Source organism: Moschus berezovskii, chromosome 24 (assembly GCF_049115385.1).
Source record: "Moschus berezovskii isolate FMDL1 chromosome 24, NW_MosBer_1.0, whole genome shotgun sequence".
NCBI classification, from domain to species: domain Eukaryota; kingdom Metazoa; phylum Chordata; class Mammalia; order Artiodactyla; family Moschidae; genus Moschus; species Moschus berezovskii.
The window spans coordinates 44,188,639-44,214,341 of NC_142483.1; the positions used below are offsets into that span (position 1 = coordinate 44,188,639).

The window sequence follows — 25,703 nt, forward strand, 5'->3', positions numbered from 1 at the left end:
CTCTCTAAAATTAGTTACAAAGACAACAGGCGACGAGGGTTGCGGCCTTTCCGGTTCAGCTTGCTGAGAACTCAGTCCCCAACCTTAGGGGCGGGCCTCCACAGATTCGGCGCCACAGCGTAGAGACCCTTATACGCATGCTCTCGCCTCAGGAACCTCTCACGGGCACCTGACCCCTACTTCGAGCCGTTCTGGCCGCGTCTCCAGACTTCCGTTTCCGGGTCACTGAGGCGGCTTCCGGTAGCGTGACCGGGGCGCGCTAGGCCGGCGGGGTCCCGGAGCCGGAAGGGTCTGCGCTGACGGCCGGTTAACCGGACGCTGAGCGTGGCCAGGTGGGGCGCCGCTGACCCTCGGCGGGGAGGACTGACCTTCGTCTTCCGACCCGGACGGGCCACTGGCTGCATTTCAGCCCGATCCGCAGTGAATCCCTTCTAATTCCCTCTCCCTGGACTTCACGTGCTCCCCGGGATTCCTGTGATTAGGGCCCTTCGGGTGGGAGTTGGGAGACTTAGGTTTCATTCCCGCCTGCGCCACAGGTTGGCACTCTGACCTTGGCTGGATACGTCCTTTCGTGGGCTTCCGCTCCCCTATTTGTGATTGTGAGTTCCTTAATGGAAGGAACAATGGGCTTTCCTGTTGACTCAGCTGGTAAAGAATCCGCATGCAATGCGGGAGACCCGGGTTTGATCCCTGAGTTGCGAAGATCCCCTGGAGAAGGGATCGGCTACCCACTCCAGTATTCTGGCCCGGAGAACTCCATGGACTGTATAGTCCATGGGGTCGCAAAGAGTCGGAAACGACTGAGCGACTTTCACTAATGGCAGGAACGGACTTTTATTTGTGTTAGACACTGTCGCCTGTCTCGGGTACAGAATAGGGACATTGTAGGAACTCTGTGTCTGCTTAAGTTGTTTTGGGTCACGAAACTTTGAAAATCTGGCGAGAACTTTTGATCTCCACCTACCAGCTCTCTAAGTCCTTCCTAGTCCACCGTACGAAATGCTCAGATAAAGGAAATTTTGCCTACAGTTAGTTTCAGATAGTTCACAGATCTCTACTGATGCCCATTCATGTATCCCAGAGTCTGTCCTGCCCTAGGCATTCAGATATTTGTAATCACAAGACAGTAGGTGTTCAGTTAATTATTTTTTTAAATGCATGAATCACTATCCATTTCAAAGAGGAAGATAGACATCCTTAATTAGCAAGCGGGAACTGGCAGTAGTTTGCCGTTCTTGCATGAGTCTTTTAATAACCCCAGGAGAGAGCCATTATTCATTTGCCAGGTGGGGAAATAGAGGCAATGGAAATTAAACTTATTTTAGGTCATTCAACTTTTGAATGTCCAGGGTAAGAATTCAAACCCAGGTCTGAAATTACAAAGCCCCCTGTTCTTAACTACTAGCTGAATAAGGATTAAATGCGGAAATATTTTTAAATGTGCTCTAGCAACCTCTGTTTTGAGATTAACTTCTGTAGTTATGTGATGACTATCATCAAGATGGGTGATCTCAAACCAAACGTTGCATGCTGTGGAAAGACTTGTCTGTCTACATTTCTTCCATAGTGTCTGTGTTGCTTGTTTAATAGTACTGTATTTTAAATCCTCCACTTGGACCCATGTTATTCAGTCCTTATAACTTTGGTGACTACTGATTTGGTTGTGTTGGATTGTTCTTCTAGACCTCCAAATTAGATGTTTTTAATTATAGTTGAAGTAAGAGGTGATAATGTTTGGGCATTATTTCTTTTTCTTTTCTGTACTACTTTTAAAGGGACTATATTCAGGATCTTGGAAGCACTGCCAATATGTCTGATGTTCAAGAAGCCACCAACCAGCTCCTGGATGTGAATCTTTGTGAGAACCAGATGTCTGTACAAGTGACTGAAAGTGGCCCCAGAAGTGAGTCTGAGCATCTCCAAGTCACTATTGGTGCCACTGTGCCTACTGGTTTTGAGCAAACAGCTGCAGATGAAGTGAGAGAGAAATTGGGGTCATCATGCAAAATCAGCAAAGACCGGGGCAAGATATATTTTGACATTTCAGTGGACAGTCTGGCTCAGGTTTGAATGAAGCAATATTTAAAATGCCTTTCTAAATAGATGATTTTATGTTTACTTTCTTAGTTTACAGATCTCTCTTACTGCTTTTCTTTGCTCTGCCCTATATCAGGTGATTTTAAAGTATTCCTGCATTTTCTGTTAGGTACTGATTTGTAAGTTTGCTTTTTTTTTTTTTTTTTTCTTTTAGAATTGATCCTAATATTTCCTGAGGATCAATTCACCAGAAAAAATCCTGTGAGACTCAGGAAGAAATTCTTAGTATGTGCTATTCCTCTTAGAATTTATTTACTTTGGCATGTAGCTGAAATTTAGACTTCAGTGTTGAAAGTGGAGAGGAACTCAAAGGCCTTTTGATGAAAGTAAAAGAGGAGAGTGAAAAGGTTGGCTTGAAGCTCAACATTCAGAAAATGAAGATCATGGCATCTGGTCCCATCATTTCTTGGGAAATAGATGGGGAAACAATGGAAACCGTGTCAGACTTTATTTTTTGGGGCTCCAAAATCACTGCAGATGCTGATTGCAGCCATGAAATTAAAAGACCCTTACTCCTTGGAAGGAAAGTTATGACCAGCCTAGATAGCATATTAAAAAGCAGAGACATTACTTTGCCAACCAAGGTCCGTCTAGTCAAGGCTATGGTTTTTCCCGTGGTCATGTATGGATGTGAGAGTTGGACTGTGAAGAAAGCTGATCGCCGAAGAATTGATGCTTTTGAACTGTGGTGCTGGAGAAGACTCTTGAGAGTCCCTTGGACTGCAAGGAGATCCAGCCAGTCCATTCTAAAGGAAATCATTCCTGGGTGTTCATTGGAAGGACTGATGCTAAAGCTGAAACTGCAATACTTTGGCCACCTCATGCGACGAGTTGACTCACTGGAAAAGACTCTGATGCTGGGAGCGACTGGGGGTAGGAGGAGACGGGGACGGACAGAGAATGAGGTGGCTGGATGCATCACCGACTCGATGGACATGAGTTTGAGTGAACTCCGGGAGTTGGTGATGGACAGGGAGGCCTTTCCTGTTGTGGTTCATGGGGTCAGTAAGAGTCGGACACGACTGAGCGACTGAACTGAACTGAACTGAACTGTTGAAGCATAAAGGGAGAGATTTTTCTTTCTATCTGTGTCAAATTTATTCATGCTCAAAAGTAATTAGGATCACTGAAGGTGAGAAGTGAAGGTCAGCAAACTGCCATCCCTCTAGAGTAAACACTAAGCTGTATCTCATTACCACATAAGCAGCACGAGGGCAGGGATTATTGCCTGTGTTTTGGGGGTTTTTTTGGTCAACATTTCCCAAGCTCTTAGTGTCTGGCATATAGTAGACCCTGTATTTTTCATCTAGTGTTTAGTTAATAACCTCAGCAGCTTTGTAAAGATAGGCACTATCATTATCCTCATTAATCATTAAGCTTAATAATAGGTAATTTGCACAAGGTTACTTAGCTAATAATCACCAAGCTGGAGATCAGACCCTATACAGTATACCCCAGAGAGCCACAAAGGCAGAATAAAACCCCATTTCACTGCTTCATCTTTTCCTTCTCCCCTAACATGTTGCCCACAGAATACTTCTAGCTCCTAGTCTTCCATCTGTATTTTTCCTTTTCTGTAGGGGAATAGAACCTGATGGGTAACCAAAAAGATGGGAGAGTGGGAAAATGGGAAGAATTTTAAATACAAATTATAGGTTTAAAATCTTTGCACCTGATTTTTATATTTAAATGTTGATAGTTTATGCACTTCAAAAGCTTGCCCAGAATTTGTCTCTTAACATTTTTTTTTTCCCTACCCAGGTTCATTGTCTGAGATCAGTTGATAATTTATTTGTGGTTGTCCAGGAGTTTAAGGATTACCAGTTCAAAGAAACAAAGGTAAGCTTTCCTAAACATGGAAGCTAATTTTCAGCCATCTTCCCAAAGAGATTATTTCCACTTTTCATGTTCTGTGTATCATTTAGCATTACTGCTTCTTTTATAATAATAGAATACTGGGAGGCTTTTACAGTAAAATCCAGAGATTTGTTGATAATCCGTTTCCAAAAGTTGCTTTTAAAAATTATTATTGCTGGGTGTGGTGAATGGGTGAAAGAAGTCAACAGATACGAATTTCCAGTTATAAGATAACTGAACATGGTGATTGAAGTTAATAATACTGTACTGCACATTTTCCAGTTGCTCAGATAGTAGATCTTAAGAGTTGTCCTCACCAGAAAACTGTATGGTGACAGATGTTAACTAGACTTGTTGTGGTGATCATTTTCCAAGGTAAACAAATCCTTAATCATTTTGTATATACCTGAGACTAAAATTATATGTTAATTATATCCCATTTTCTTTTAAAGGGGAAAGAATAACAGAACAAAGAAATAAAAATAAATATTGAAAAACAAAAAAATAATATTGAAAAACAAAAACTTAACAAGAAATAGAACAAATCATTTGATTTCCTGACAAAAGAAAGGCACCTTAGATGAGCTTTGTTGATATATATGGTTTCAAATAGAATTGCTTCCAGGCTGTGAAGCAGAGAGCAGGCATCAGTTTGTGTCATCTACCAGTAACACTTTCTCTCACTGTTCTGTTTTTGTCCTGCTTTCTTCTCTAACTTGTTTTTCGAAGTAAAGCCAAAGTAATACCTAAATACTCCTTCAGTTGTTAGGACAACAGCTTTGTCCTAACTTGTATTTAGCATCAGATTCCTAAATATTGAGATGCTGCCTAAGCTGAAGGCTGAAAATAGATCACAGCCCGGCTTTAGTATTTTTCCACATTGCTTTTTAAAGGTCTCATTTCCAGAGTCAAATGCTTGAAAACCTTTTTCTTTCAGTTTTATTGCCTGTATTAAAAATAATCTTTTTAACACTAGGATGTGCTGCCTGATTGTCTAATTTTTATTTATTGGTAACAGGTTGATTTCCAAAACATCATTCAGAAACCAGTCAAACTGATATGAACCCACAACCTAGAAAAAAACAGACCGAAAAGAATTGAGACTGAAAATAGATAATAATTTTATTAATGAAAAATGTAGCTTTTAACACTAGTTTTATAACCCTTCAGCCTTCTGATGGGCATTACCAACCAAATCATATCTACAAAATTAGTAAATAACAGGCAGGCTGCTGACAATCTTTGCTCTTAAGTATTTCAGAATTTTATAGCTGATTGTATACATGAATAAATGTTGACATATTTTTAAAGTATATGTCCATCTTAACCTACTTATATGCCTCTAACCTACTAGGGTATTATTAATAATATTTTCTTCAATTACCATGTTGTTGCCATCCTGGAATTTGTATTATTTTGGGTATTCTTGATCTCTCTAATTGGAGGTGAATTTGATATTATGGAGCCAGGTTTCCAGAGCTACCTTCTAAGTAACTGCAGAGGAGGTTACTGGTAGAAGTCCCAGAAGAAAACAGCAAGAATTAAAGTAGATTTTCAGATCTGTGCAAGAGCAACTTCTGTTTTATATGACCGTGAAAAATTGTTAAGCCCTTTATGGACTTGAGTTGCAACATGCCCCCAGTAGAACCTTGTTTTGTTTGGCTTCTAGTTTTCATTCTGTTGACCATCAGTTTTTTCCTTTGTTTCATTATACTTTCGCATGTCTATAAAAGCCTGTTAGTTTAAGCATCCTAATGGGTTCTGTGTTTTTAAATACTCAGATGATATCATGAATTCTATTAGCTTTTTTATTAACTAATTTTTTTTAAAGGGTAACAACTGTGATTTAAATTGTTCAGCCAGTTTATATATTTATTTAGAACAAAATTGTAAAGATTGGAAAGATATACAGTGAAACATGTTCCTCTGTCTTCATACTATCCATTTCTCTTCTTGAAGGCAACACTTATTACCAATTTCTTAGATATCCTTCAAGAGATATTTTAATATGTGTTTTTTTTTACATATTTACATAAATGGAAGTATACTATACATACTGTTCTGTGTTTTTACTTGTTATCTTGGAGATCACGCCACTATCATTGTTGGATTTGACTGCATCACAATTTCATCAGTCCCATTTTAGGACATTAGGATTTTCCACACTCGTCATTACAGTAGTGCAATGAACATCCTACATACATCCATGTATATATTCAGTCTGAGGGTCATTTTTCTGTTTGATAAGTTTATCCCATTGATGTTTATTAGTACAACAGACGGAGAAGGCAATGGCAAGCCACTCCAGTACTATTGCCTGGAGAATCCCATGGATGGAGGAGCCTGGTAGGCTGCAGTCTGTGGGGTCGCTAAGGGTCGGACACGACTGAGCGACTTCACTTTCACTTTTCACTTTCCACTTTCACACATTGGAGAAGGAAATGGCAACCCACTCCAATGTTCTTGCCTGGAGAATCCCAGGGACGGGGGAGCCTGGTGGGCTTCCGTCTGTGGGGTCACACAGAGTCGGACACGACTGAAGTGACTTAGCAGCAGCAGTAGCAGTACAACAGAAATGTTTGGTCTTGGTTCTCTCATGTTTATGTTACACACATTCAGCTTTTTAAAAATTTACGTGTTTGCTTTTTTCACATGCATATGTTTTGAAATATTTGGAAAGTTTGTGTTCTTTCTCTAGCTGTTAAGTTTTATAAATACAACTTAATCTACTGTTTAACACAGTATTTCTTGAATCTCTACTAAGAGCAGTGATGAAGTTGGCATATTTTCCACGTCTCTCAATCCCTCCCTTTCATCCTCCAGTTTTATAATTTTTCTTGGTGTTGACCCATATGCCTTTAAATCCTTTTATAGTTTAAAAAACATTAGCTTTAATTTCTATCCTTTGACCTCAGGGTATAAGAGAAGATATCAGTGTGCTTAAATTACTTCCCCTGTTCTGTTACCTTTCCCCTCCAAGGATACATCCCTTTGTAACATTTACATTCTGTTTTGCTGTCATAATCCCTATGTTTGTTTTCATTTGTCTTTTTGTTAAATTGATTATAGGCACACTGCTTGTCTTTTTGTCTTAGGTTTATCTCTTGGATGGCGTGAGTTCAGAAATGTTTGTCTTTCACCTCTATACTTGATTAATAGTTTGGGTTTAAAATTGGGAGTCATGCTTTCCTTCCTTAAGAATATCATAGACAGTGTTCATTCTCTTCTAGCATGAAATGTTGCCATGGAAATATCTGAAGCCACCCTGTTATTTCCCCCCCTTACTTGTTGCTTTCTTATTACTTCTGCTTGATGCCCAGATGATTTTTTTTTTTCAGTCTTTGAAGTCACTGGAATATGTCTCCTTGTTGATAATTCCTAGTTAGAACATGTCAACCTATAGAGCAATTCATATCCATTTATATTTAAGTTTTCTTGAATTACTTTTTTAATATGTTTTATTTTAAATCCCTTCATCAGGGATAAACCAGTTATACATATGTAGGATCTCTTTTGACTGTCCTTGATGTTTTTCATTGTTCTCTCTAGTCCTTTTAAAAATCTGTGCTCATTTTTACTGTATTTGCTTTGCTTTCCTTCACATCCCTTACTGTATTTTCAGCAGTGGCTTTCATAAGTGTTGCTTTCAATGTAGTCTTCATTTTTGCAATGGTTTTGTTTTCTCATTCCACTTTTTCTTTGAACTCTACAAGCTGCTGTTTCATCTTTTTCTGGCAGCTCCCCTCATCTTTTTCCTGCTTTTATATCTCTTCTTTGAGCTCTTATGTTGCAAAGTATTTCCTTATTACATTTTTTTAATTTCATGTCAACATATTTCATCATGGATTTCAGTTGCTTTGTGTCAGTATCTTTAGGGTCACTGGTTGTTTTCTGCTGTTTGTTTTTCTGTCCCTTGCCTCCTTTTTTCCATTCATGTAAGTCTGGTGCTAATAAGTTTTGATAATTGCTCATCCTTGAATGAGGGAGTTCCTTCTTGATGGGAGATTCAGGAACTGTTCCAGGCCAGCAAGAAATCCCTCTGATTCACTGTGAAGTTTCTTCTGGCAAAAGGTTGTGGGTGAATGAGTTCTCCTCTTCCTTCTTTTTTTGAATAGCTTTATTGAGGTATAATTTCCATACCATTTACTGAGTTCTTTTAACCATTCCTTCTCCCTAGCTGGAGGGTTCAGGAACTTTAAGGCTATTTACTATATAGAGTATTTCTGCACATCTCTATTCTTTCTCTCCAGCAAATAGAGCCTGTCTCTGAGATTCCTTATTCAGCCTCCATTTCTCTCCTCTGCTGCTTTTGGAAACAAACAAGATCCAGGGAAGCTCCCTCTTGGTGCACACTCTTCTTCCCTGCTTTTCCAGAGAAGAATTTATTTGTTCCTCCTTTGCAGACTGCTCCCCGCTTTGCCTGAGATGTGTAGATATTCTTCCTCAGGTGTCTTTCTACACCTCTGCTTGACCTTCACTGCACTCAGGAATTCTTATGTTCTGGTTCTAGATTAACAGATACCATGTAGATTCTATTACTATAGAGTTGGTATTTCTGTTGTTCTTGTTGTTTTGGTTTGGTGTTTTTTTTCTTTTTGGCCATGCCATGTGGCATGTGGGATCTTAGTTCCCTAACCAAGGATTGAACCTGCACCTCCTACATTGGAAGCTCAGAGTCTTAACCTCTGGACCACCAGGGAAGTCCCTGCATTTACCTTCTGAGAGGAGCCTTGGTAATGAACCTAATAACTTTAGATGATGCTAAGTTATGTTAAGAAAATAAAATGAGAAGAGAGTGACTTGAGAATAGAACAGGTCTCTCAGAGGATGTGCTTTTTAAATTGCTGTTGAATAATGAGAAGGGAACCAGCAGTGCAGGGAGGCTATGTGAAGCGCATACCTTCACATGTGAAGCAGAGGTGGGAAGCTTTGGAGAGATGATCCTGACATGATATAAGAAAAGAAACATAGACAGGAGTTGGGTTATTAGGGCTTTTTAAGGAATTTAAATTTAGGGGGATGTAATAAGCTGTTGAAGTACTTGACACATGATCAGACTTACTTTTTTAACAGATGACTGTAGATACTATTTAGATCCTGGATAGATACCTGTTTAATTTTTAAAGTTTGGGTTTTTTCTTTTCAAAAATAGTATGTATACACAGCACAAAATTAAATAGGAAGTCAGTCATTGAGAGGTCTGCTGCCCTCCCCTGTCTTTCATCCACCCACTTCCCCTCCCTGGAGGTAAACACTGTTAATAGTTCCTTATTTGCTTACATTTTAATCTGGAAGCCCCACTTCTAATCTACCATTGTCTTGTATTATTCTGTAGTGGCCTTAATTTGTATAAATCTTAATATTCTCAATTAAGACTTTAATTTCCTCAGTTACAGGCATTATATTATTTACTCTTTTGTCCTATACTCCTGCCACCCCCAACATAGCGATTAATGTAGTCCATAGGCAAAGGAGGAGTTGATTTGTTCAATTAACGTGGTAAGAAATGAATGAAATTAATCGATTTCATTCTCTGTCTTTTATAGGAAGAAGTTCTAAAGGATTTTGAGGAATTGGCTGGGAAGCTTCCATGGTCAGATGCTTTAAAAATATGGAAAATTAACACATGTTTCAAGAAAAAAAAAACAAAGCGCAGAAAGATAAATCCAAATTCAAGTAAACAGAAGACTGATAAGGGACAGGGAGACACAACAGTTGAGAAGGATGTTAAAAAAGAGTTCACTAACAGTGTCTCGGATTCACAGATCTTAGACTGTTACGAAAATCTAGCCATTAAAGAAGAGGTATCAACATTAATAGGTGATGATTTGACATCTTGCAAAGATGAAGCTGAGGAAAACTCAAAAGAAGAAGCTGATCCTGAAGTGCTGAAGTTTAGAGTCACATGCAACAGGGCAGGAGAGAAACACTGCTTTTCCTCAAATGAGGCAGCAAGAGATTTTGGGGGTGCTGTTCAAGATTATTTTAAGTGGAAGGCTGATATGACCAACTTTGATGTGGAGGTAAGTACATGTTCTTACTGTGATGATTCAAGAAGGTTATCATAACAAATTTGTAGAACTTTCAAGGCTAATTTAGTCTTATGGACAATTAAACTGAGGTCACAAAGTTAATGGGGTATCATTAACAAGAGTATGGGCCATGGAGACAGAGCTAAATCCAGATTTGTACTCCATAACTGTGTAGCTTTGGACAAAATATTCTATCTGAGCCTCTATTTCAAATTGGAGCCAATAATACTTTATACCTATGTGTCCTAAAGGTTAAATGAGATTATACTTTTGAAGTATCTGGAATGATACCTGGCCTATGCTACATGCTTAACAGGTGGGGGAACCTATTGAGACTTGAGTTTTCCAATTTCTAACCTAGTGCTTTTTCTAACGTGTGGACGTTCAGATTATAAAATTCAAAAGAATTAAAGGAACTGTTTTGTTGTTGTGTGTCTTGGTTGCAGACTTTGCTACTGAAGTGCAGTATATTTTTAAAACAAACCTTGACCTTCTTAAATGAGGACATCATTGCTAACACTCATCCTGGAGCCGGCTCTCCTCTTTATTAAATTGTGCTATATTCCCAAGCTCAGATCCTCCTTTTTAACATGCTCACTCTCCTTGGTCTCAATCTTCTGCTATATGGGTGATTCACATGTGGGCCATACTGACTAATTTTTCCATCTCCGACAGTTTAAAGGCCTCTAGCAGCTGATGTTTTTACCAAGGGTTCGTTTACTGCTGCTTTAGGGACACTTGAATCTGGGACAAGTCGTTATTTTCTTTTATTTTTGCATATCAAATTGGAAGAACAATTCCTCATTCCTTTTTCCTTATAACAGCTGTTACGATGATGAACAGGCTAACTAGAACAGTGATGTCCAAAAGTTAGCAAAAGGGCTCAGGACAGATTCAGGAGCCGTACTACCTGGGTTTATTTATTTATATCATTTGGCTGTGCTGGCTCTTAGTTGCAGCATGTGGGATCTTTGGTTGTGACATGTGAACTCTTAGTTGTAGCCTGCAGGATCTAGTTCCCTGACGAGGAATGGAGCTGGACCTCCTGCCTTGGGAGTGCAGAGTCTTAGCCTCTGGACCACCAAGAAAGTCCCACTACCTGGGTTGAAATCCCAGTTTATGAGCTGTATGACTTTGGGCAAATAAAAGTGACCTCTTTCTGTCTTAATTTCCTTATCTATAAGAGGAGGATAATAATACCTAGCTCAGAGAGGGTGGATATGAAACGAGATAACAGATATAAAGTGTGTAGAACAGTGGTTTGCATAGAGCTAGGTAAGTGTTAACTGCTGCTGTTGAGATCATGATGAGAAAATTTGAGGTGGAAGATAGGAAAACTCATTTTTCTTTTATTTGAATAGTTTATATTTAACTGTGTGTTAGAAAAACTATAACTAGGACCAAAAAAATTCTTTCACAGGCATTACTTGTGAGTCAAGTTTTCTAAAAGTACTAAGAAAATAATAGGTGTTAAAGCATATGTGGCCTGGTATTAACAGTTGGTTAATCTAAATGAAGGGTATACTTAAGAGTTCATTGTGCCAGTATTCTCGGAAGCATTTCTATATGTCTGGAATTTTTTACCCAAAGTTAAAGAATTTTTAAATGCATTTTAGAAGCCTGGAAACCTTCAAAATATGTTTCTCTTATAAAAATTGGAGGAAATCTGGTTATCCCTAACTTGTAAAAACAGTGAATCAAAAGGAGAATAAAATAATTCTAAAATACTATATACTTAAACGAGTTCCTTTATATGAAGCTCAAAAAAAGGCAAAATAATTTGTCATGAGAGTGGTCAGATTAATGACAATTTGGGATGGGTACTGACTGAGAGGGAGAGAAAAACTATCTTTTTCTGGGTGGTGGTTACACAGCATGTATGTGCAAAAATTCACTGCACTACATACTTAAGATGTGTGCATTTTCCTGTATATAAGGTACCTCAGTAATAAAGTAACAAATTAATGAAGCCTCAAATTTTAAAATCTTAGTAATAAGTATAATTTGAACCCCCTTAAAGCTATTTTATTCTATCTTATTTGTAGGTTCTTTTGAACATCCATGATAATGAAATTGTTGTGGGCATTGCATTGACAGAAGAGAGTCTCCACCGAAGAAATATCACACATTTTGGACCCACAACTCTTAGATCTACGCTTGCCTATGGGATGCTCAGGTAAGAGAATGAGTTAACCTTGTAGGTTCAAGTGATACTTTGCTTTGAATTTTCCCTTCAAAATCTTTTGTGAGGGTACTGTGTTACAATCTGGTAGATAAAGAACAGGATAAAACGTTAAAGATCTCTTTCTTTGTATCCAATTTTGATTCCTTGAGATTCTGAAAAGATCACTAATTAATATCTCAATTTTCTTGATTTAAAATGATAGTTTTCATCTGCCTTTTGAATGTAGTTGTCACATATCTGTTTAGAAAGGATATATTCCATGTTGAGAAATAGAACAAATTTTGTTCTGTTTCATTTCTGTGCAGTGAAGCAGATGGATAGCAGAGATTTCATAAATGTGTATAATGTATAAATGAACACAGAGAGCTTTTACTTATATGTTAAAATTTTATACTCACAGAAACCCAGGAATCATCCTGGAATTTTCTGTTTTTCAAAGAACAAAATGGCTTGCTTTCTTCTTTGCCTGTTTCCCTTTGACTGGGTGTTTCTTTCCACCACTAGGACAAGATGTCTTCTCTAGGTTTCTGTTTGCCAGACTGCAAAATAGATTTGATGTGAGACTTAAAGGATTGTAAGTGAGGAATAAATGCAGAAACAGATGCAAAATACCTGTTACATACAGTACCTGGCATACCTGGTAGTTAATTCTATTTCCTTGTCTTCCAATCTTTGTTTCCTCTTTTCCCCTGCTCATCCTTGGAATCCTAGTTCAATACAATTGGAACCTGTCAATTCAGTGACAGCAGTAGGAAAACTGGGCCTATTTGATTAAGGAGGAGCTCCTAGTCATCATTCATTTAACAAACATTTATTATCTACTGAAGGTATTATGGTAGGAGCCAGGAATACAGAGAATTATTATGGGTGGAACTGTTAGAAACCTAAATTAGCTAGTTTAAGATTTAAAAAAGTGATGATTGTGTGGGAGTGGGAATTAATGGCAAAATACTGAGATGTTTTAGGGAACCCACAGAAAAACTGAAAGCTGTATCTTAAGAAAAGTAGGATCCTGGTCTTAGAGAAAACCACCAGAAACCTAGACAGTCACTTTTATCTCCCCTGGGAGCCTATGGGCTCTTGCCTCTACTTATCTCTATAAATGGCTCCCCCTCGTATGTTTCTGATTTTAAATAACCAGGGTTTCTAGTTCTTTGTTCCCAACTGTTAGAAGAAGAAAGAATCTGACTGACAGTTTCAGTCATGTGTTTACTCAGACCCAGCAACAGTGGCTGGGAGTACAGAGTTGCTTACTCCCAAGAGGGTTGCCAAGGATTCTGTTGTGTTTTGAGGGGCAGGAATGAGGAAGTAGAGCTGGACAGTTCAGTTCAGTTCAGTTGCTCAGTGGCGTCAGACTCTTTGCAACCCCATGGCTTCCCTGTCCATCACCAACTCCCAGCGCCTAGTCAAACTCCTGTCCATTGAGTTGGTGATGCCATCCAACCATCTCATCCTCTGTCGTCCCTTTCTCCTCCCACCTTCAGTCTTTCCCAGCCTCAGGGTCTTTTCCAATGAGTTGGTTCTTTGCATGAGGTGGCCAAAGGATTGGAGTTTCAGCTTCAGCATCAGTCCTTCCAATGAATATGCAGGACTGATTTCCTTCAGGATTGACTGGTTGGATCTCCTTGCAGTCCAAAACTGTGGTGTTGGAGAAGGCTCTTGAAAGCTGGACAGGCATTACAATAAGAATCCAGTATTCAAGCAACTATGGTGGTTTAGTCGCTAAGTCATGTCCAGTCCAACTCTTGCGACCCCATTGACTGTAACCTGCCAGGCTCCTCTGTCCATGGGATTCTCCAGGCAAGAATACTGGAGTGGGTAGCCTTTCCCTTCTCCAGGGGATCTTCCCAACCCAGGCATCAAACCCGAGTGTCCTGCATTGCAGGCAGATTCTTTACCAACTATAAAGCAACTATACTCCAATAGAAATTAATTTTAAAAAGGAGTCCAGTGTTAGTCCCCAGGAATCTGTTTGGTGAGGGAGAACCATAATAGAATGTGGAAAGAATAGCAGGACACAAGAAGGAAAGAAGAACCTTGTCACCTGTCTGAGGAGGAGATATTTCACAGAGGCGGTGACATTTAAGCCACTAACAGTAATGCCTCTAATTCTGACTCTGTCACCTATTAGCTTTGCATCCACAGATGGACGGGTTTGCGTCAGCTTATCTGTAACAGAATAATGTAACTATCTCACAAGGCTATTAAAAGGATTAAAAGAGGTAATGCATGCAAAGAACTTAAATCCATGCCTGGCAAATACTAAGAGCTGAAAACTAAAGTAGTTATTTTAATAGCAACCTTTATTGTCTTTAAAAGTAATTAGAAAAGGAATCCTGAATGAGTAATTGCCAGTAAACTTGTATTGATACATGTTGTACTTGACACTGAGTTTTCAATGTAACAACACAAGTTTATATACAAAATAACAGGTATTTTCCAAAAGCATATGTAAACACACACACACACATGAAAACATCTGCACGCCAAATTCCATTCAAAGTAAAATAGAGATTTTGGATGATAGAGAACTTTTAATTTTTGTGTAATTTTTTTAAGTGTGAGGATATAGACTCAACATATAGTTACAAATTTATCTTTAAAATAAATACTGGTTGTTGTTTCTTCAGGCTGGCATAACAGACCTGTGATCTGACAGCATCAGGAATAGTCATTGTGGGTGTCTTTGCTGTTGACATCTGTTCACATAGGCTGTTTTCTCCTCTAGGCTCTGTGCACCTCAACCCACTGATATAATAGTTGATCCGATGTGTGGAACAGGGGCGATACCAATTGAGGTAATAACTTTTCTTTAGCTTTTAGATAAGAAAGTGATATATCCAGAAAGTTCTAGAACTAATGGGTAATGACCAAGGTTAAGTCCGTGGACCCAAGATTTGAGTGAATTACACTAGTAAAGCTGGAACTTTTGTGGTAAGGATGTAGCCACTTACTATAAATAGCCAACGATTAGGCTTTAGTAATCACTGGATTACACTGGATTACAGAGAAGGTTGAGAATTACAAACTGATGAGTCCCATTTCTGTAGACAAACAGGTAGACTTGAACAGGAAAGATAATTGAAGGCACAAGCATAAACTGGAAGAGGGCATTTAATCTCTATAAAGTGAGGTTATGTTTCTTAATCCACTTAGGTTCTTGAGGGAGTAAGTATAGTAGTATGATGGGGAAACCGAGGAACATTATTTAGATTTTTTAGGATGTTTAGCAAGGTTACAAAGTTCTAAAAAAAAAAAATACCATCACATTGAATGGACTCAAAAACTATCTAAAGCAAAGGAAGAAATGGAAAGGCATTGTCTATGTAGAGAACATTTAACAGGAGAGTTTGTTTGGTTGAATCATTGTTATTGAATCAATATTATCTAAACTTTTATAATAATTCAGAAGAGGGCACTCCCAGTAAAACTGCTTAAACTTATGAAACATAGCAAGTTCTTAAATACAGTATATGTAAAGTCATTGGAAGGACTGATGCTAAAGCTGAAACTCCAATACTTTGGCCACCTCATGCGAAGAGTTGACTCACTGGAAGAGACTCTGATGCTGGGAAGGATTGAAGGCAGGAGGAGAAGGGGACGACAGAGAATGAGATGGCTGGATGGCATCACCGACTCGATGGACATGAGTTTGAGTGAACTCCGGGAGTTGGTGATGGACAGGAAGGCCTGGCGTGCTGTGATTCATGGGGTCGCAAAGAGTCGGACACGACTGAGCAACTGAGCTGAACTGAACTGAAAGCCAATGGGAAGAAACTTCAGGGAGATACTACAGATTCTGAGTGAGCAGAAACTGGAAACATGAACAAGTCCAAAGCAACCTACAAAGGGAAAAATAATCCAGAGTGCACTTAGGAAAGAACATCTGCCATCTGGGAATTAGGATCCCAGAAGGAAATCACAGTAGTCCAGATGATTGCTGTTTTCTGCTAGCATCAACTAGAGAAATTTACTCTGGCTCAGGAGCCACACAGAGGAAAATCACTTGTTGTCGCAAAGAATTCTGGAAACAAAGCAGAGTGTTCTCCAGCTTTAAACCATGATGTGTCTGTTGTCTGGAATAGCAGTGAAGGTCAATACATGTCAAGAAATACACAACAGAGCTAGAGACAGTCCAGAAGAACCCCTGGCACCGCCGATAAAAAGAAAATGTTTGAGGCCTTTCAGTGTAGGGGTAGACATGAGAATGTCAATGTAGAAGCACCTAGGCTGATATATGATCAAAATGAATGAAATTATGAAAGGAATTGACAGGTTATATACAGTTTGTTCACCAAAGTCTAAAATATTTAGAATACTCCCTTTAAAACCTGGAAGTACTACAAAACCCTTGTCTTTCAGGAGCTGAAAATCTATATAAATAGGTTTAGAAGAAAAAATGAATATTGGGCAATCAGAAGTCACCTGAGGCTTTCATCAAGCTCTTCATCATCCTTCCAACATCACCCTTCTCCATTACCCTCAAGGGTCTGGGCAAAAGAAAAAGCTGTGAAGCACTGTGTCCATGGATGAGTGGGTATTACTGTTTACCAAGAAAGAGGTGCTATTATTCATCCCTAAACCGAGGGCAGAACTGTTTGTGATTTCATGTCAGAAACCTGTAAATCTGCACAGAACATTGTTCATGCCTAGGGTAGTGTGTCACCTCACTCTACAAATAATACGAAAAGCTCAGGGTTTATGTTCTGTTGACATATTTTTAATTTAAACTTACAAAATCCTTTCAAGAATATAGTGGTTATCATTCAAAAGCCCATATAATGAAGACTACACTTCATTTAAATTAAGTATTCGTTTCTCAGATTATATAAAAATCCCATAATCACAAAAGGGTATAGGTTAGTCAGTTTGATTTGGTTAACTTTTTCAAAGTACATTTAAACTCTGCAAGGCTTCCTGTGTATGGGAGTACTGGGTGAAGGATTAAATAACATACCAGACCTATCCTTAAGGAGTTCCCAAATTTATTGAGGAGCAGATAGGTACAGAAGTATGAAAAAGGGAATAAGTGCAGTGGCAGATACATGTACAGAGTGCTTTTGGAGAAGCAAATGAGAGACAGCTTGGAGAGCTGGGGTTGATGTCACAGAGGGCATGACGTTTGAGCTGGGTCTTCAAAGATGAGCAAGAGTTGAGCAAAGAACAGGAGGGTGTTTCAAGCAAGGGAAGTAGCGATGTTGACAGCATGCAGTGTTTTGCCACTTTAGAAAAGCACTGGATTATTGACTTGGATTGTCTGGAATGTTGACAAGTGGTTGAAATGATTTTACCTTTATCATTTTGGTGATTTCATTTTTTTGCAGTTTGCTAATTCTGTTTTAATATATACTCTGTCTTTTAGGGGGCTACAGAATGGTCTAACTGTTATCATATTGCTGGTGATAATAATCCATTGGCTGTGAATAGAGCTGCAAATAACATCTCATCTTTATTGACCAAGATCCAAGTTAAAGAAGGGTAAAAATTTAAAAGATTTTGTAGCATCACTTAGACTTAAATAATCAAATTTCATATTGGCTTTATGAATTAATACAACCAGTGCATTGTGACATTATAACCAAATATACATACTGTGAGACTCCATTTAAATTTTCAGTTGATTGAAACTAATTTATATTTTTAAAATATTTTAACTATAATTTCCCTTACCCTAATGCAGCTATTTAAATTTCTGTCCCCCTTTTCTTATTCCTGTATCTTCTGTTCCACATAGAAGAATTACATAGATTCATTTTAATTTTGCAAGTTTTCCATTATGCGTGCAGGCATCCATCTGGGGACTTAACAGAGGCACAAATGATCTTGTCTCTGGAAATGTTTTATTAAGTAGGTGATGTAGTTTGGAGAAGGCACCCCATGCATGGGTGAGAAGGGGCCTTAGCTGTCCTCCTAGGTCTCAGGGAAGAGGAAGGAGATGGCAGTGGTGCCCTTTTGTCTGAAACTTAATAGAATACAAACAAGGAACTCAATCTTGTGCTAAATGTTACAGGAATTAGAGAAATCCAAGGGGAAAAGTCACCTAATTGCTGATCCCACCCGTATAATATTTAATGTCTTCTTATTGGTATTGGGCTGGAAGAAGCACAAGCTGGAATCAAGATTGCTGGGAGAAATATCAATAACCTCAGATATGCAGATGACACTACCCTTATGGCAGAAAGTGAAGAGGAACTCAAAAGCCTCTTGATGAAAGTGAAAGAGGAGAGTGAAAAGGTTGGGTTGAAGCTCAACATTCAGAAAACAAAGATCATGGCATCTGGCCCCATCACTTCATGGGAAATAGATGGAAAAACAGTGGAAACAGTGTCAGACTTTGTTTTTTTGGGCTCCAAAATCACTGTGGATGCTGATTGCAGCCATGAAATTAAAAGACGCTTGCTCCTTGGAAGGAAAGTTATGACCAACCTTGATAGTATATTAAAAAGCAGAGACATTACTTTGCCAACCAAGGTCCGTCTAGTCAAGGCAATGATTTTTCCCGTGGTCATGTATGGATGTGAGAGTTGGACTGTGAAGAAGGCTGATCGCCGAAGAATCAATGCTTTTGAACTGTGATGCTGGAGAAGACTCTTGCGAGTCCCTTATACTGCAAGGAGATCCAACCAGTCCATTCTAGAGGAGATCAATCCTGGATGTTCATTGGAGGGACTGATGCTAAAGCTGAAACTGCAATACTTTGGCCACCTCATGCGACGAGTTGACTCACTGGAAAAGACTCTGATGCTGGGAAAGGTTGGGGGCGGGAGGAGAAGGGGACGACCGAGAATGAGATGGCTGGATGGCATCACCGACTCTGTGGACATGAGTTTGAGTGTACTCCGGGAGTTGGTGATGGATAGGCGTGCTGTGATTCATGGGGTCGCGGAGAGTCGGACACGACTGAGCGACTGAACTGAACTGAACTATTGGTATGCTTCAGGACCACTTTTGATGATTATAGTCTTAAAGGACCACGTTTATCCCAAGATTAGATTCATTCATAACTCAGACTTTATAATCATTTTCTCATTTCAAAATCTGTTCTAATAAAACAAGTACATATTAAAATATTAATATTTTCTTATGCAATTAAAGTTGAAAATCAGTCTTAAATTTCTAAATTTACTTCTTACATATTGTCGTTATGTTTTAGCTTATGGTGCTTTCCACATACATGCTACCTTAAACATTTTTACTAAGTTGCAGATGTTGTCACTGATATCATTTTAATTTTTAGATACTATAAGTCTCCTGAGAAGTCTTTAATTTCATTCTTTAGGATATGTTGAAGCACCTTTTCTTTTGTCCCCACAGCAAACTGTCCTTGGGCTTGCCCATAGATACTATTCAGTGGGATATCTGCAACCTGCCACTAAGAACTGGCTCTATAGACATTATTGTAACAGACATGCCATTTGGAAAAAGGTGAGACTTGTAACAAATGAGTTTTACTTTCATTTGTTATTATATTAGTACCCACATGTCTTCTAAATCTGTTGTATTTTCTTTGAACTTATTGTCAGAAATCTTCAATTTCTTTTACGAGACTTAGAATACGTTTTTTTTTCCTTTAACAATGTGATAGATTCACCCATTTTGTTTCTTCTGAGAACTCAGAAGTGTATTAACTACACTTTGATCCTGACCATCACAGGAGGTTCATCTGCTTTGTAGCCCATTGTTGAATTACATTAATACTTCAGAGAAAGGTTGAGAAAATCTCAGGATGTTTTTTAATCACTAGTTTATGTGGCTTCCCCAGTGTTTCAGCTAGTAAAGAACCTGCCTGCCAAAGAGGGAGATGCAGATTTGATCCCTGGGTCGGGAAGATCCCCTGGAAAAGGAAATGGCAACCCGCTCCAGTAGTCTGTTATGGACTCAGACACCACTGAGCATACATGTAGTTTGGTTTATATAACTGCTTATACTAAGACAACCTATAGAACTATTATAGTTGTCAGTTTCTTTTTCCCTTAACCAGTTCATCCCATTAAAGATTCTAAGCAATTTACTAGTCTGATAATTTATTTCATTGACACATAAATGGCAAACTGTGGTTTTAAAAGGCAACTTTTTTCGTACTTTTGGATTTTATTGCAATGAATTTTTAATAACTTTTCATTTCATATGGTCCTAGCTACTTACCTTTTGCAAAAGTGACTTATTCAACCTCCTCTTGTAGGATGGGCTCCAAGAAGAGAAACTGGAACCTTTATCCAGCTTGCCTGCGGGAGATGAGCCGTGTCTGTAGGCCAGGGACAGGCCGAGCTGTACTACTGACTCAGGACAAGAAATGCTTTGCCAAGGTGCTGTACGTTAGCACTGAACCTCAGCCTGTGACAAATTTGGAACCTTTTTAACTAGACTTGGGGATATCTGAGTAGGATATAGTTTCTCTTCTCCCTGTGTTTCTTACTAAGACCTCTGGGTGGTAGAGAAGCAGGTATCAGCTAATTACTTTTCTTTTTGTGTATACACAGGCATTATCTGGAATGGGACACCTATGGCGGAAGGTGCATACCGTTTGGGTCAACATAGGGGGTCTTCATGCTGCAGTGTATCTCCTGAAACGTACACCTCAAAGTTTTGTTCATCCTTCAGAACAAGATGGAGAAAGATGTCCTTGGTAATACAAAGATCGAAAATGATTAATATCTGTGCTTCCTGACACTGAAAACATCAGCATGAAGAACTTGCTTTAAGAGAAAAAATAGTATTAGTCAAAGATTTGGTATAAATCTCTTCACCATAGTTAGGAAAGGGTATAAATGGAGTAAGTCTTATAAGAAAGTAGAGCTTTTCTTTGGCACTGTTTGAAAAGGGTAGTTGAGCAATTAGTACTTTTCTTAAAAGGCTTTAAGGATGCTAAGCCTACTAAAATGCTCCGGGATTTGGGTTTAGAACATTTTCAGGCTTTGTAACAGTTCCTGATTTCCACTGTAGGTGGAAAGCTACTCTGGCCTCATGGAAAGGCAGAGAGCCTAATCAGAGCATGAGGTTACATTTCATTGCCGGTGCAGCTTTGCTATTTAGTTGCTCAAGTTTTTTACATCAGTTTCTAAAAATGAAGCATTATGATGCTTTGTGAAATAGTGTTTGTTCCATGACAAGCTAAATCTTACATAAGTCTTATATATGACTTATAGTTTACTATCTGCCTTAAAAGTTATAACATCAGTGAATAAGATTAACACATTAATCTGAAGACAGACACTCCTATTTGTAAATAGCAGCAAATACAATGGTAGATGAAAGAAGGGACCAACAAGCCATATTTAAAGAAATTTTATTTTTTTTTTCAGTACACAGAGGTGATGCTTTTCAAAATCAGACATAAAACTGTCAAAGTATTTTTGTTGGCTTCTCTAAAGGACTAGAGAATTGATGAATTAAAAATTTCATGCAAGTCCTTCTGTTATTTTTCTGTTTTGCCATGCTTAGTTGCTCAGTCATGTCCAACTCTGTGACCCCATCAACTGTAGGCTCCTCTGTCCATGGCAAGAATACTGGAGTGGGTTGCCATGCCCTCCTCCAGGGCATCTTCATGACCCAGGAATTGAACCAGAGTCTCCTGCATTGCAGGTGGACTCTTTACCAGCTGAGCTACCATATTTGCTTTTCCAGTTGCGGAAAGTCCTTCCCAAAACAGTGAAAAATGAAATAACCTAAAAATTAAGTCTTGTGAAACCAGTGCTTCCCTGGGACAGATGTGAGTTTTATGTGGGATTCTGTATGCAGTTTATTTTGGAGTTTCTGGCTACATTCAGCTTAGATTTTTCAGTGCCATGTTAGTTACATAACGGTGCTATTCATAATTAACTTTTGATGTCTCATCTAGAATAAAAGGACAGTATGTATTTCCTTTGAAAGAAAAGTTCAGATTAGCAGCATAATCCACAGTCCTTGTACGGCTTCTCTCTGATGTACCTCCCATTTGAATATGAATTGGGAATGACACATTTATAAGGGTCTTATATCCTAGACTGGAGTTTCTACCATCATCAGAATGCACAGTTGCACTATTATAGGTTCAACATAAAATCTTTCACCTCTGACAAAATAAACTGCTCAAACCTCTTAAAACAGTTGGTCCGTAGTCCACAGGACTAGAGTTCAAGGAACATGTCTGTTTTCTTTGCTGCCTACCAAGTGCCTGACACATTTACCTACCAGCATGGACTAATTTAATATTTTTTGAACATATGGACATTTTTGCATATTGGCTGTTTTTGAGTATATCAAATTTGTGCTGGATCTATCATAGCTTTAGTCCTATTAAATATCATTATAAAAATATGAACAGATTGTTTTAAGATGATATAAGTATGTAGTGCACACTGTAATAGTTTGTCATCTTCCTCCCTAGTATTGTTTTGTAATCTGGTGACAGGAACAGGAAATGTGCTACGTGAGGGATTCAGAAAAGCTGACAATGAGTTATATATGACACTGCCACCTACTAGTTGTGTGATCTTGGTTTTTAACTTTTGAAGTAGGCCTCCTGCACCATGGTCCTGTAAAAAGATGGGGAAGGTATCTTAATAATCTGAACAAAAAATGACTTGAGGTAATGGACCAGGAAATGGTAACCCACTCCAGTATTCTTGCCTGGAGAATCCCATGGACGGAGAAGCCTGGTAGGCTACAGTCCACGGGGTCGCAAAGAGTTGGACACGACTAAGCGACTGAACGGACGGACGGAATGGACCAGACATTCAATATATTTTAGAGGGGGAAGAGAAATTACAGACATTGAGACAAACTTTTTTAAGTTTAATGAAAGGAAAGGAAGATGGTTATCTCTCAGAGACTGACAATGTACCAGTGGCTAGAGAGGGAAACATTTGTTTCAACATTTCTTTTCAAATGGTAGTAAGACTTTCAGAAAATTTTAGATTCTTAACATACCAATGTTAGACATGGTTCAAGGCTGCACTACCCTGGTGGCTCAGAGGTTAAAGCGTCTGCCTCCAATGCAGGAGACCTGGGTTCGAATCCCTGGGTCGGGAAGATCCCCTGGAGAAGGAAATGGTAACCCACTCTAGTATTCTTGGCTGGAGAATCCCATGGACGGAGAAGCCTGGTAGGCTACAGTCCACGGGGTCACAAAGAGTCGGACACGACTGAGCGACGGAACGGAACAAGGACTGTACACTGAAAGAAAGGAAGTATTTTAAAATGTCTGTAAAATACCTAAAGTACATTAATGCCCACAAGTGCGTATTATTAGTGAGTTAGGCAGAGAAAAGCCTTTTCCAAGTTCAGGTGAGGTGTTATGTAAGAATATAAAGTTTGAAAATTCTAGGACAAAAAATCATTGGTTACATTTTTAAGTTCAAGAGAAAGTCTCCTATACCAAATTTTTAAATGTGCACAATGTAGAAAAAACTCTTAAGAAGCTTGCTACATCAACCCTCATATCTTTGTCCTAAGGCTGACACATATACCAATCAGTTTTGAAGTAACAACTGTTTAGTTATATATTCCATGATGAAAGAAATTTTTACTGGAAAGGAGAATGGTGTTTTTGTTTTTCCCAAGCCCAAATTTTGAATTTCCAACTGTCTACTGTTACTTGCCCTTTCTCTGTATATCCTACTTAAAACTCAACATGAACCTCTTTCACCACTAAAACCTGCTCCCTGTCCTAGCATGCCCATCCTTCCAGTAACCCACATGTAACTCTGGGAGCCACTGTAAACTACATTGACATATTTGATAAGTATGAATGTTTATATATATACTATGCTATAGCAGGTTTCTTCTCAGGAACCCTTTACATTCTTAAAAATTCAGGGCCCCAAGTAGCTTTGTCTACCAGTATCTTACCATATTAGATTAAAATGAGAAAAAAGATTTCAGTAACAAATATGTAACATTAACATTTTCATGGAAGAAACTATTTTCCACAAAGACTGGCGCTTTTGTGTGTTTTTGCAATTCAGTTCTCTTAAATCTCAAAGAGAAGGCACTATTAGAAGCTGGATTTTTACCTTCTGCAGTTGGTTGAAATGTTACTTATTTGCAATTTTGTTATTTTATGTATTGCCATGGGGAAATTACTGGCTCACCTTAGTTACAGAAATATTCCAAGTGTTGGCCCAGCTTATTACATGGTAACTAAAATTATTTAAAAAAAACACTAAGTACTGAAAAGATGGCAAGCTCCTTTAAGTTTTCCAAAAGTTCTACTTTTCACTTCCAAATTTGAAATTGTATCATTGACAACTGCTGCTGTCAGTTGTTTTCCCTGAAAAGCTCACCTCCATCATACTCAGAAAAATGTCTGCCAAACAGCCAACTCTGACAACAAAAATTTGACATTCTTTTGAGTAAAATTGGTGTTCTAAGAAAACAGGAGCTAATTCAGCCTGCAGTTCAACTGCATATTTTTTCTTGAGACAACCAGAGTACTTTAGCATGCAGCAGAAGCACCACATGTAAACTTTCCATTTCATCACTTATGTTTTCGGCCCCACAAGGACGTCATTAAATGAAACTCTGACCACTACACTGCAAATGGGTGGCAGCAAAGAATGACTGCTAGTTTGGTGCCACTGTATTATGCCAAAAGCTGGCAGTGTTAACCACCTTTGCTTTTCAACATTGGAGAGGGCAGTGGCGAGCCACTCCAGTACTCTTGCCTGGAAAGTCCCATGGATCGGGGAGCCTGGTAGGCTGCAGTCTGTGGGGTCACTGGGGGTCGGACACGACTGAGCAACTTCACTTTCGCTTTTCACTTTCACACATTGGAGAAGGAAATGGCAACCCACTCCAGTGTTCTTGCCTGGAGAATCCCGGGGACGGGGGAGCCTGGTGGGCTTCTGTCTATGGGGTCACACAGAGTCGGACATGACTGAAGTGACGCAGCAGCTTTTCAACATTAGTGAAAATATCAGAATAAACTGAGATTTAAAAGTTATTCAACACTTTGTCTCAGGAAATGTTGTGTTTATTATGCATCATGTAGGACAGTCTGATGCTGCTGCTGACAACTAAGCAAAAGAACAAGCACAGCCATGTTTGTAGATTCATCCACTGCAAGGCGTTAAGTATATTTCTACGGATGAGATATTCACACACACTTCATTCATGTCTGACCACAAATCTTACACTGCATTGTTAAAGAGTAGCACTACCATGATTGTTTATTTTTCATCCCACACATATTCAAGGGCATCAACAGGAGCATCAACTATCTGTAAAGTTTCTCTGCTACCATTATGTATGTTCCTTCAGCCAGTGCCACATAGTAACTTGTCCTTTAATATACTTCAGTAGGTTTTTATTCGTTTTTTTGGAGTCGATTCTCCCTCAGACCACTGTGAAATATTCATCTTTTTAGCATTTTTAGACATAGATGGTGTAGTTGTGGGTTGAACATGTAGTGTTCAATTCTTAAATAAGATTCATTCTTAAATAAGAAAAATATAAATTGGTTTATCTAAAATTATAATTCAATATAAAAATGTGTAAGTTGTGAGAAAATATTTAAAACCTTATTTCACAACAACACAACAGAATGTTCATGC

At 38.7% G+C, this 25,703-nt stretch overlaps 1 protein-coding gene and 1 long non-coding RNA gene across 2 annotated transcripts; one reads left to right on the forward strand and one right to left on the reverse strand.

Annotated features, from left to right (window-relative positions):
• Window positions 1-208: 208 nt before the first annotated feature.
• On the forward strand, window positions 209-25,093 carry THUMPD3 (THUMP domain 3 tRNA guanosine methyltransferase). The gene is made up of 10 exons (XM_055414379.2): window positions 209-332; window positions 1,776-2,064; window positions 3,859-3,936; window positions 9,501-9,977; window positions 12,032-12,162; window positions 14,900-14,969; window positions 17,534-17,649; window positions 19,486-19,596; window positions 20,354-20,477; window positions 20,652-25,093. The coding sequence occupies exons 2-10, from the start codon at window positions 1,810-1,812 to the stop codon at window positions 20,799-20,801; spliced, it is 1,512 nt and encodes a 503-aa protein (XP_055270354.2). The 5' UTR covers window positions 209-332; window positions 1,776-1,809; the 3' UTR covers window positions 20,802-25,093.
• On the reverse strand, window positions 12,588-20,653 carry LOC148774041 (uncharacterized). The gene is made up of 3 exons (XR_016036247.1): window positions 20,317-20,653; window positions 12,800-12,878; window positions 12,588-12,710 (listed from the first exon to the last, which is right to left on the reverse strand). It is a non-coding gene; the product is annotated as an uncharacterized LOC148774041 (long non-coding RNA).
• Window positions 25,094-25,703: the final 610 nt, after the last annotated feature.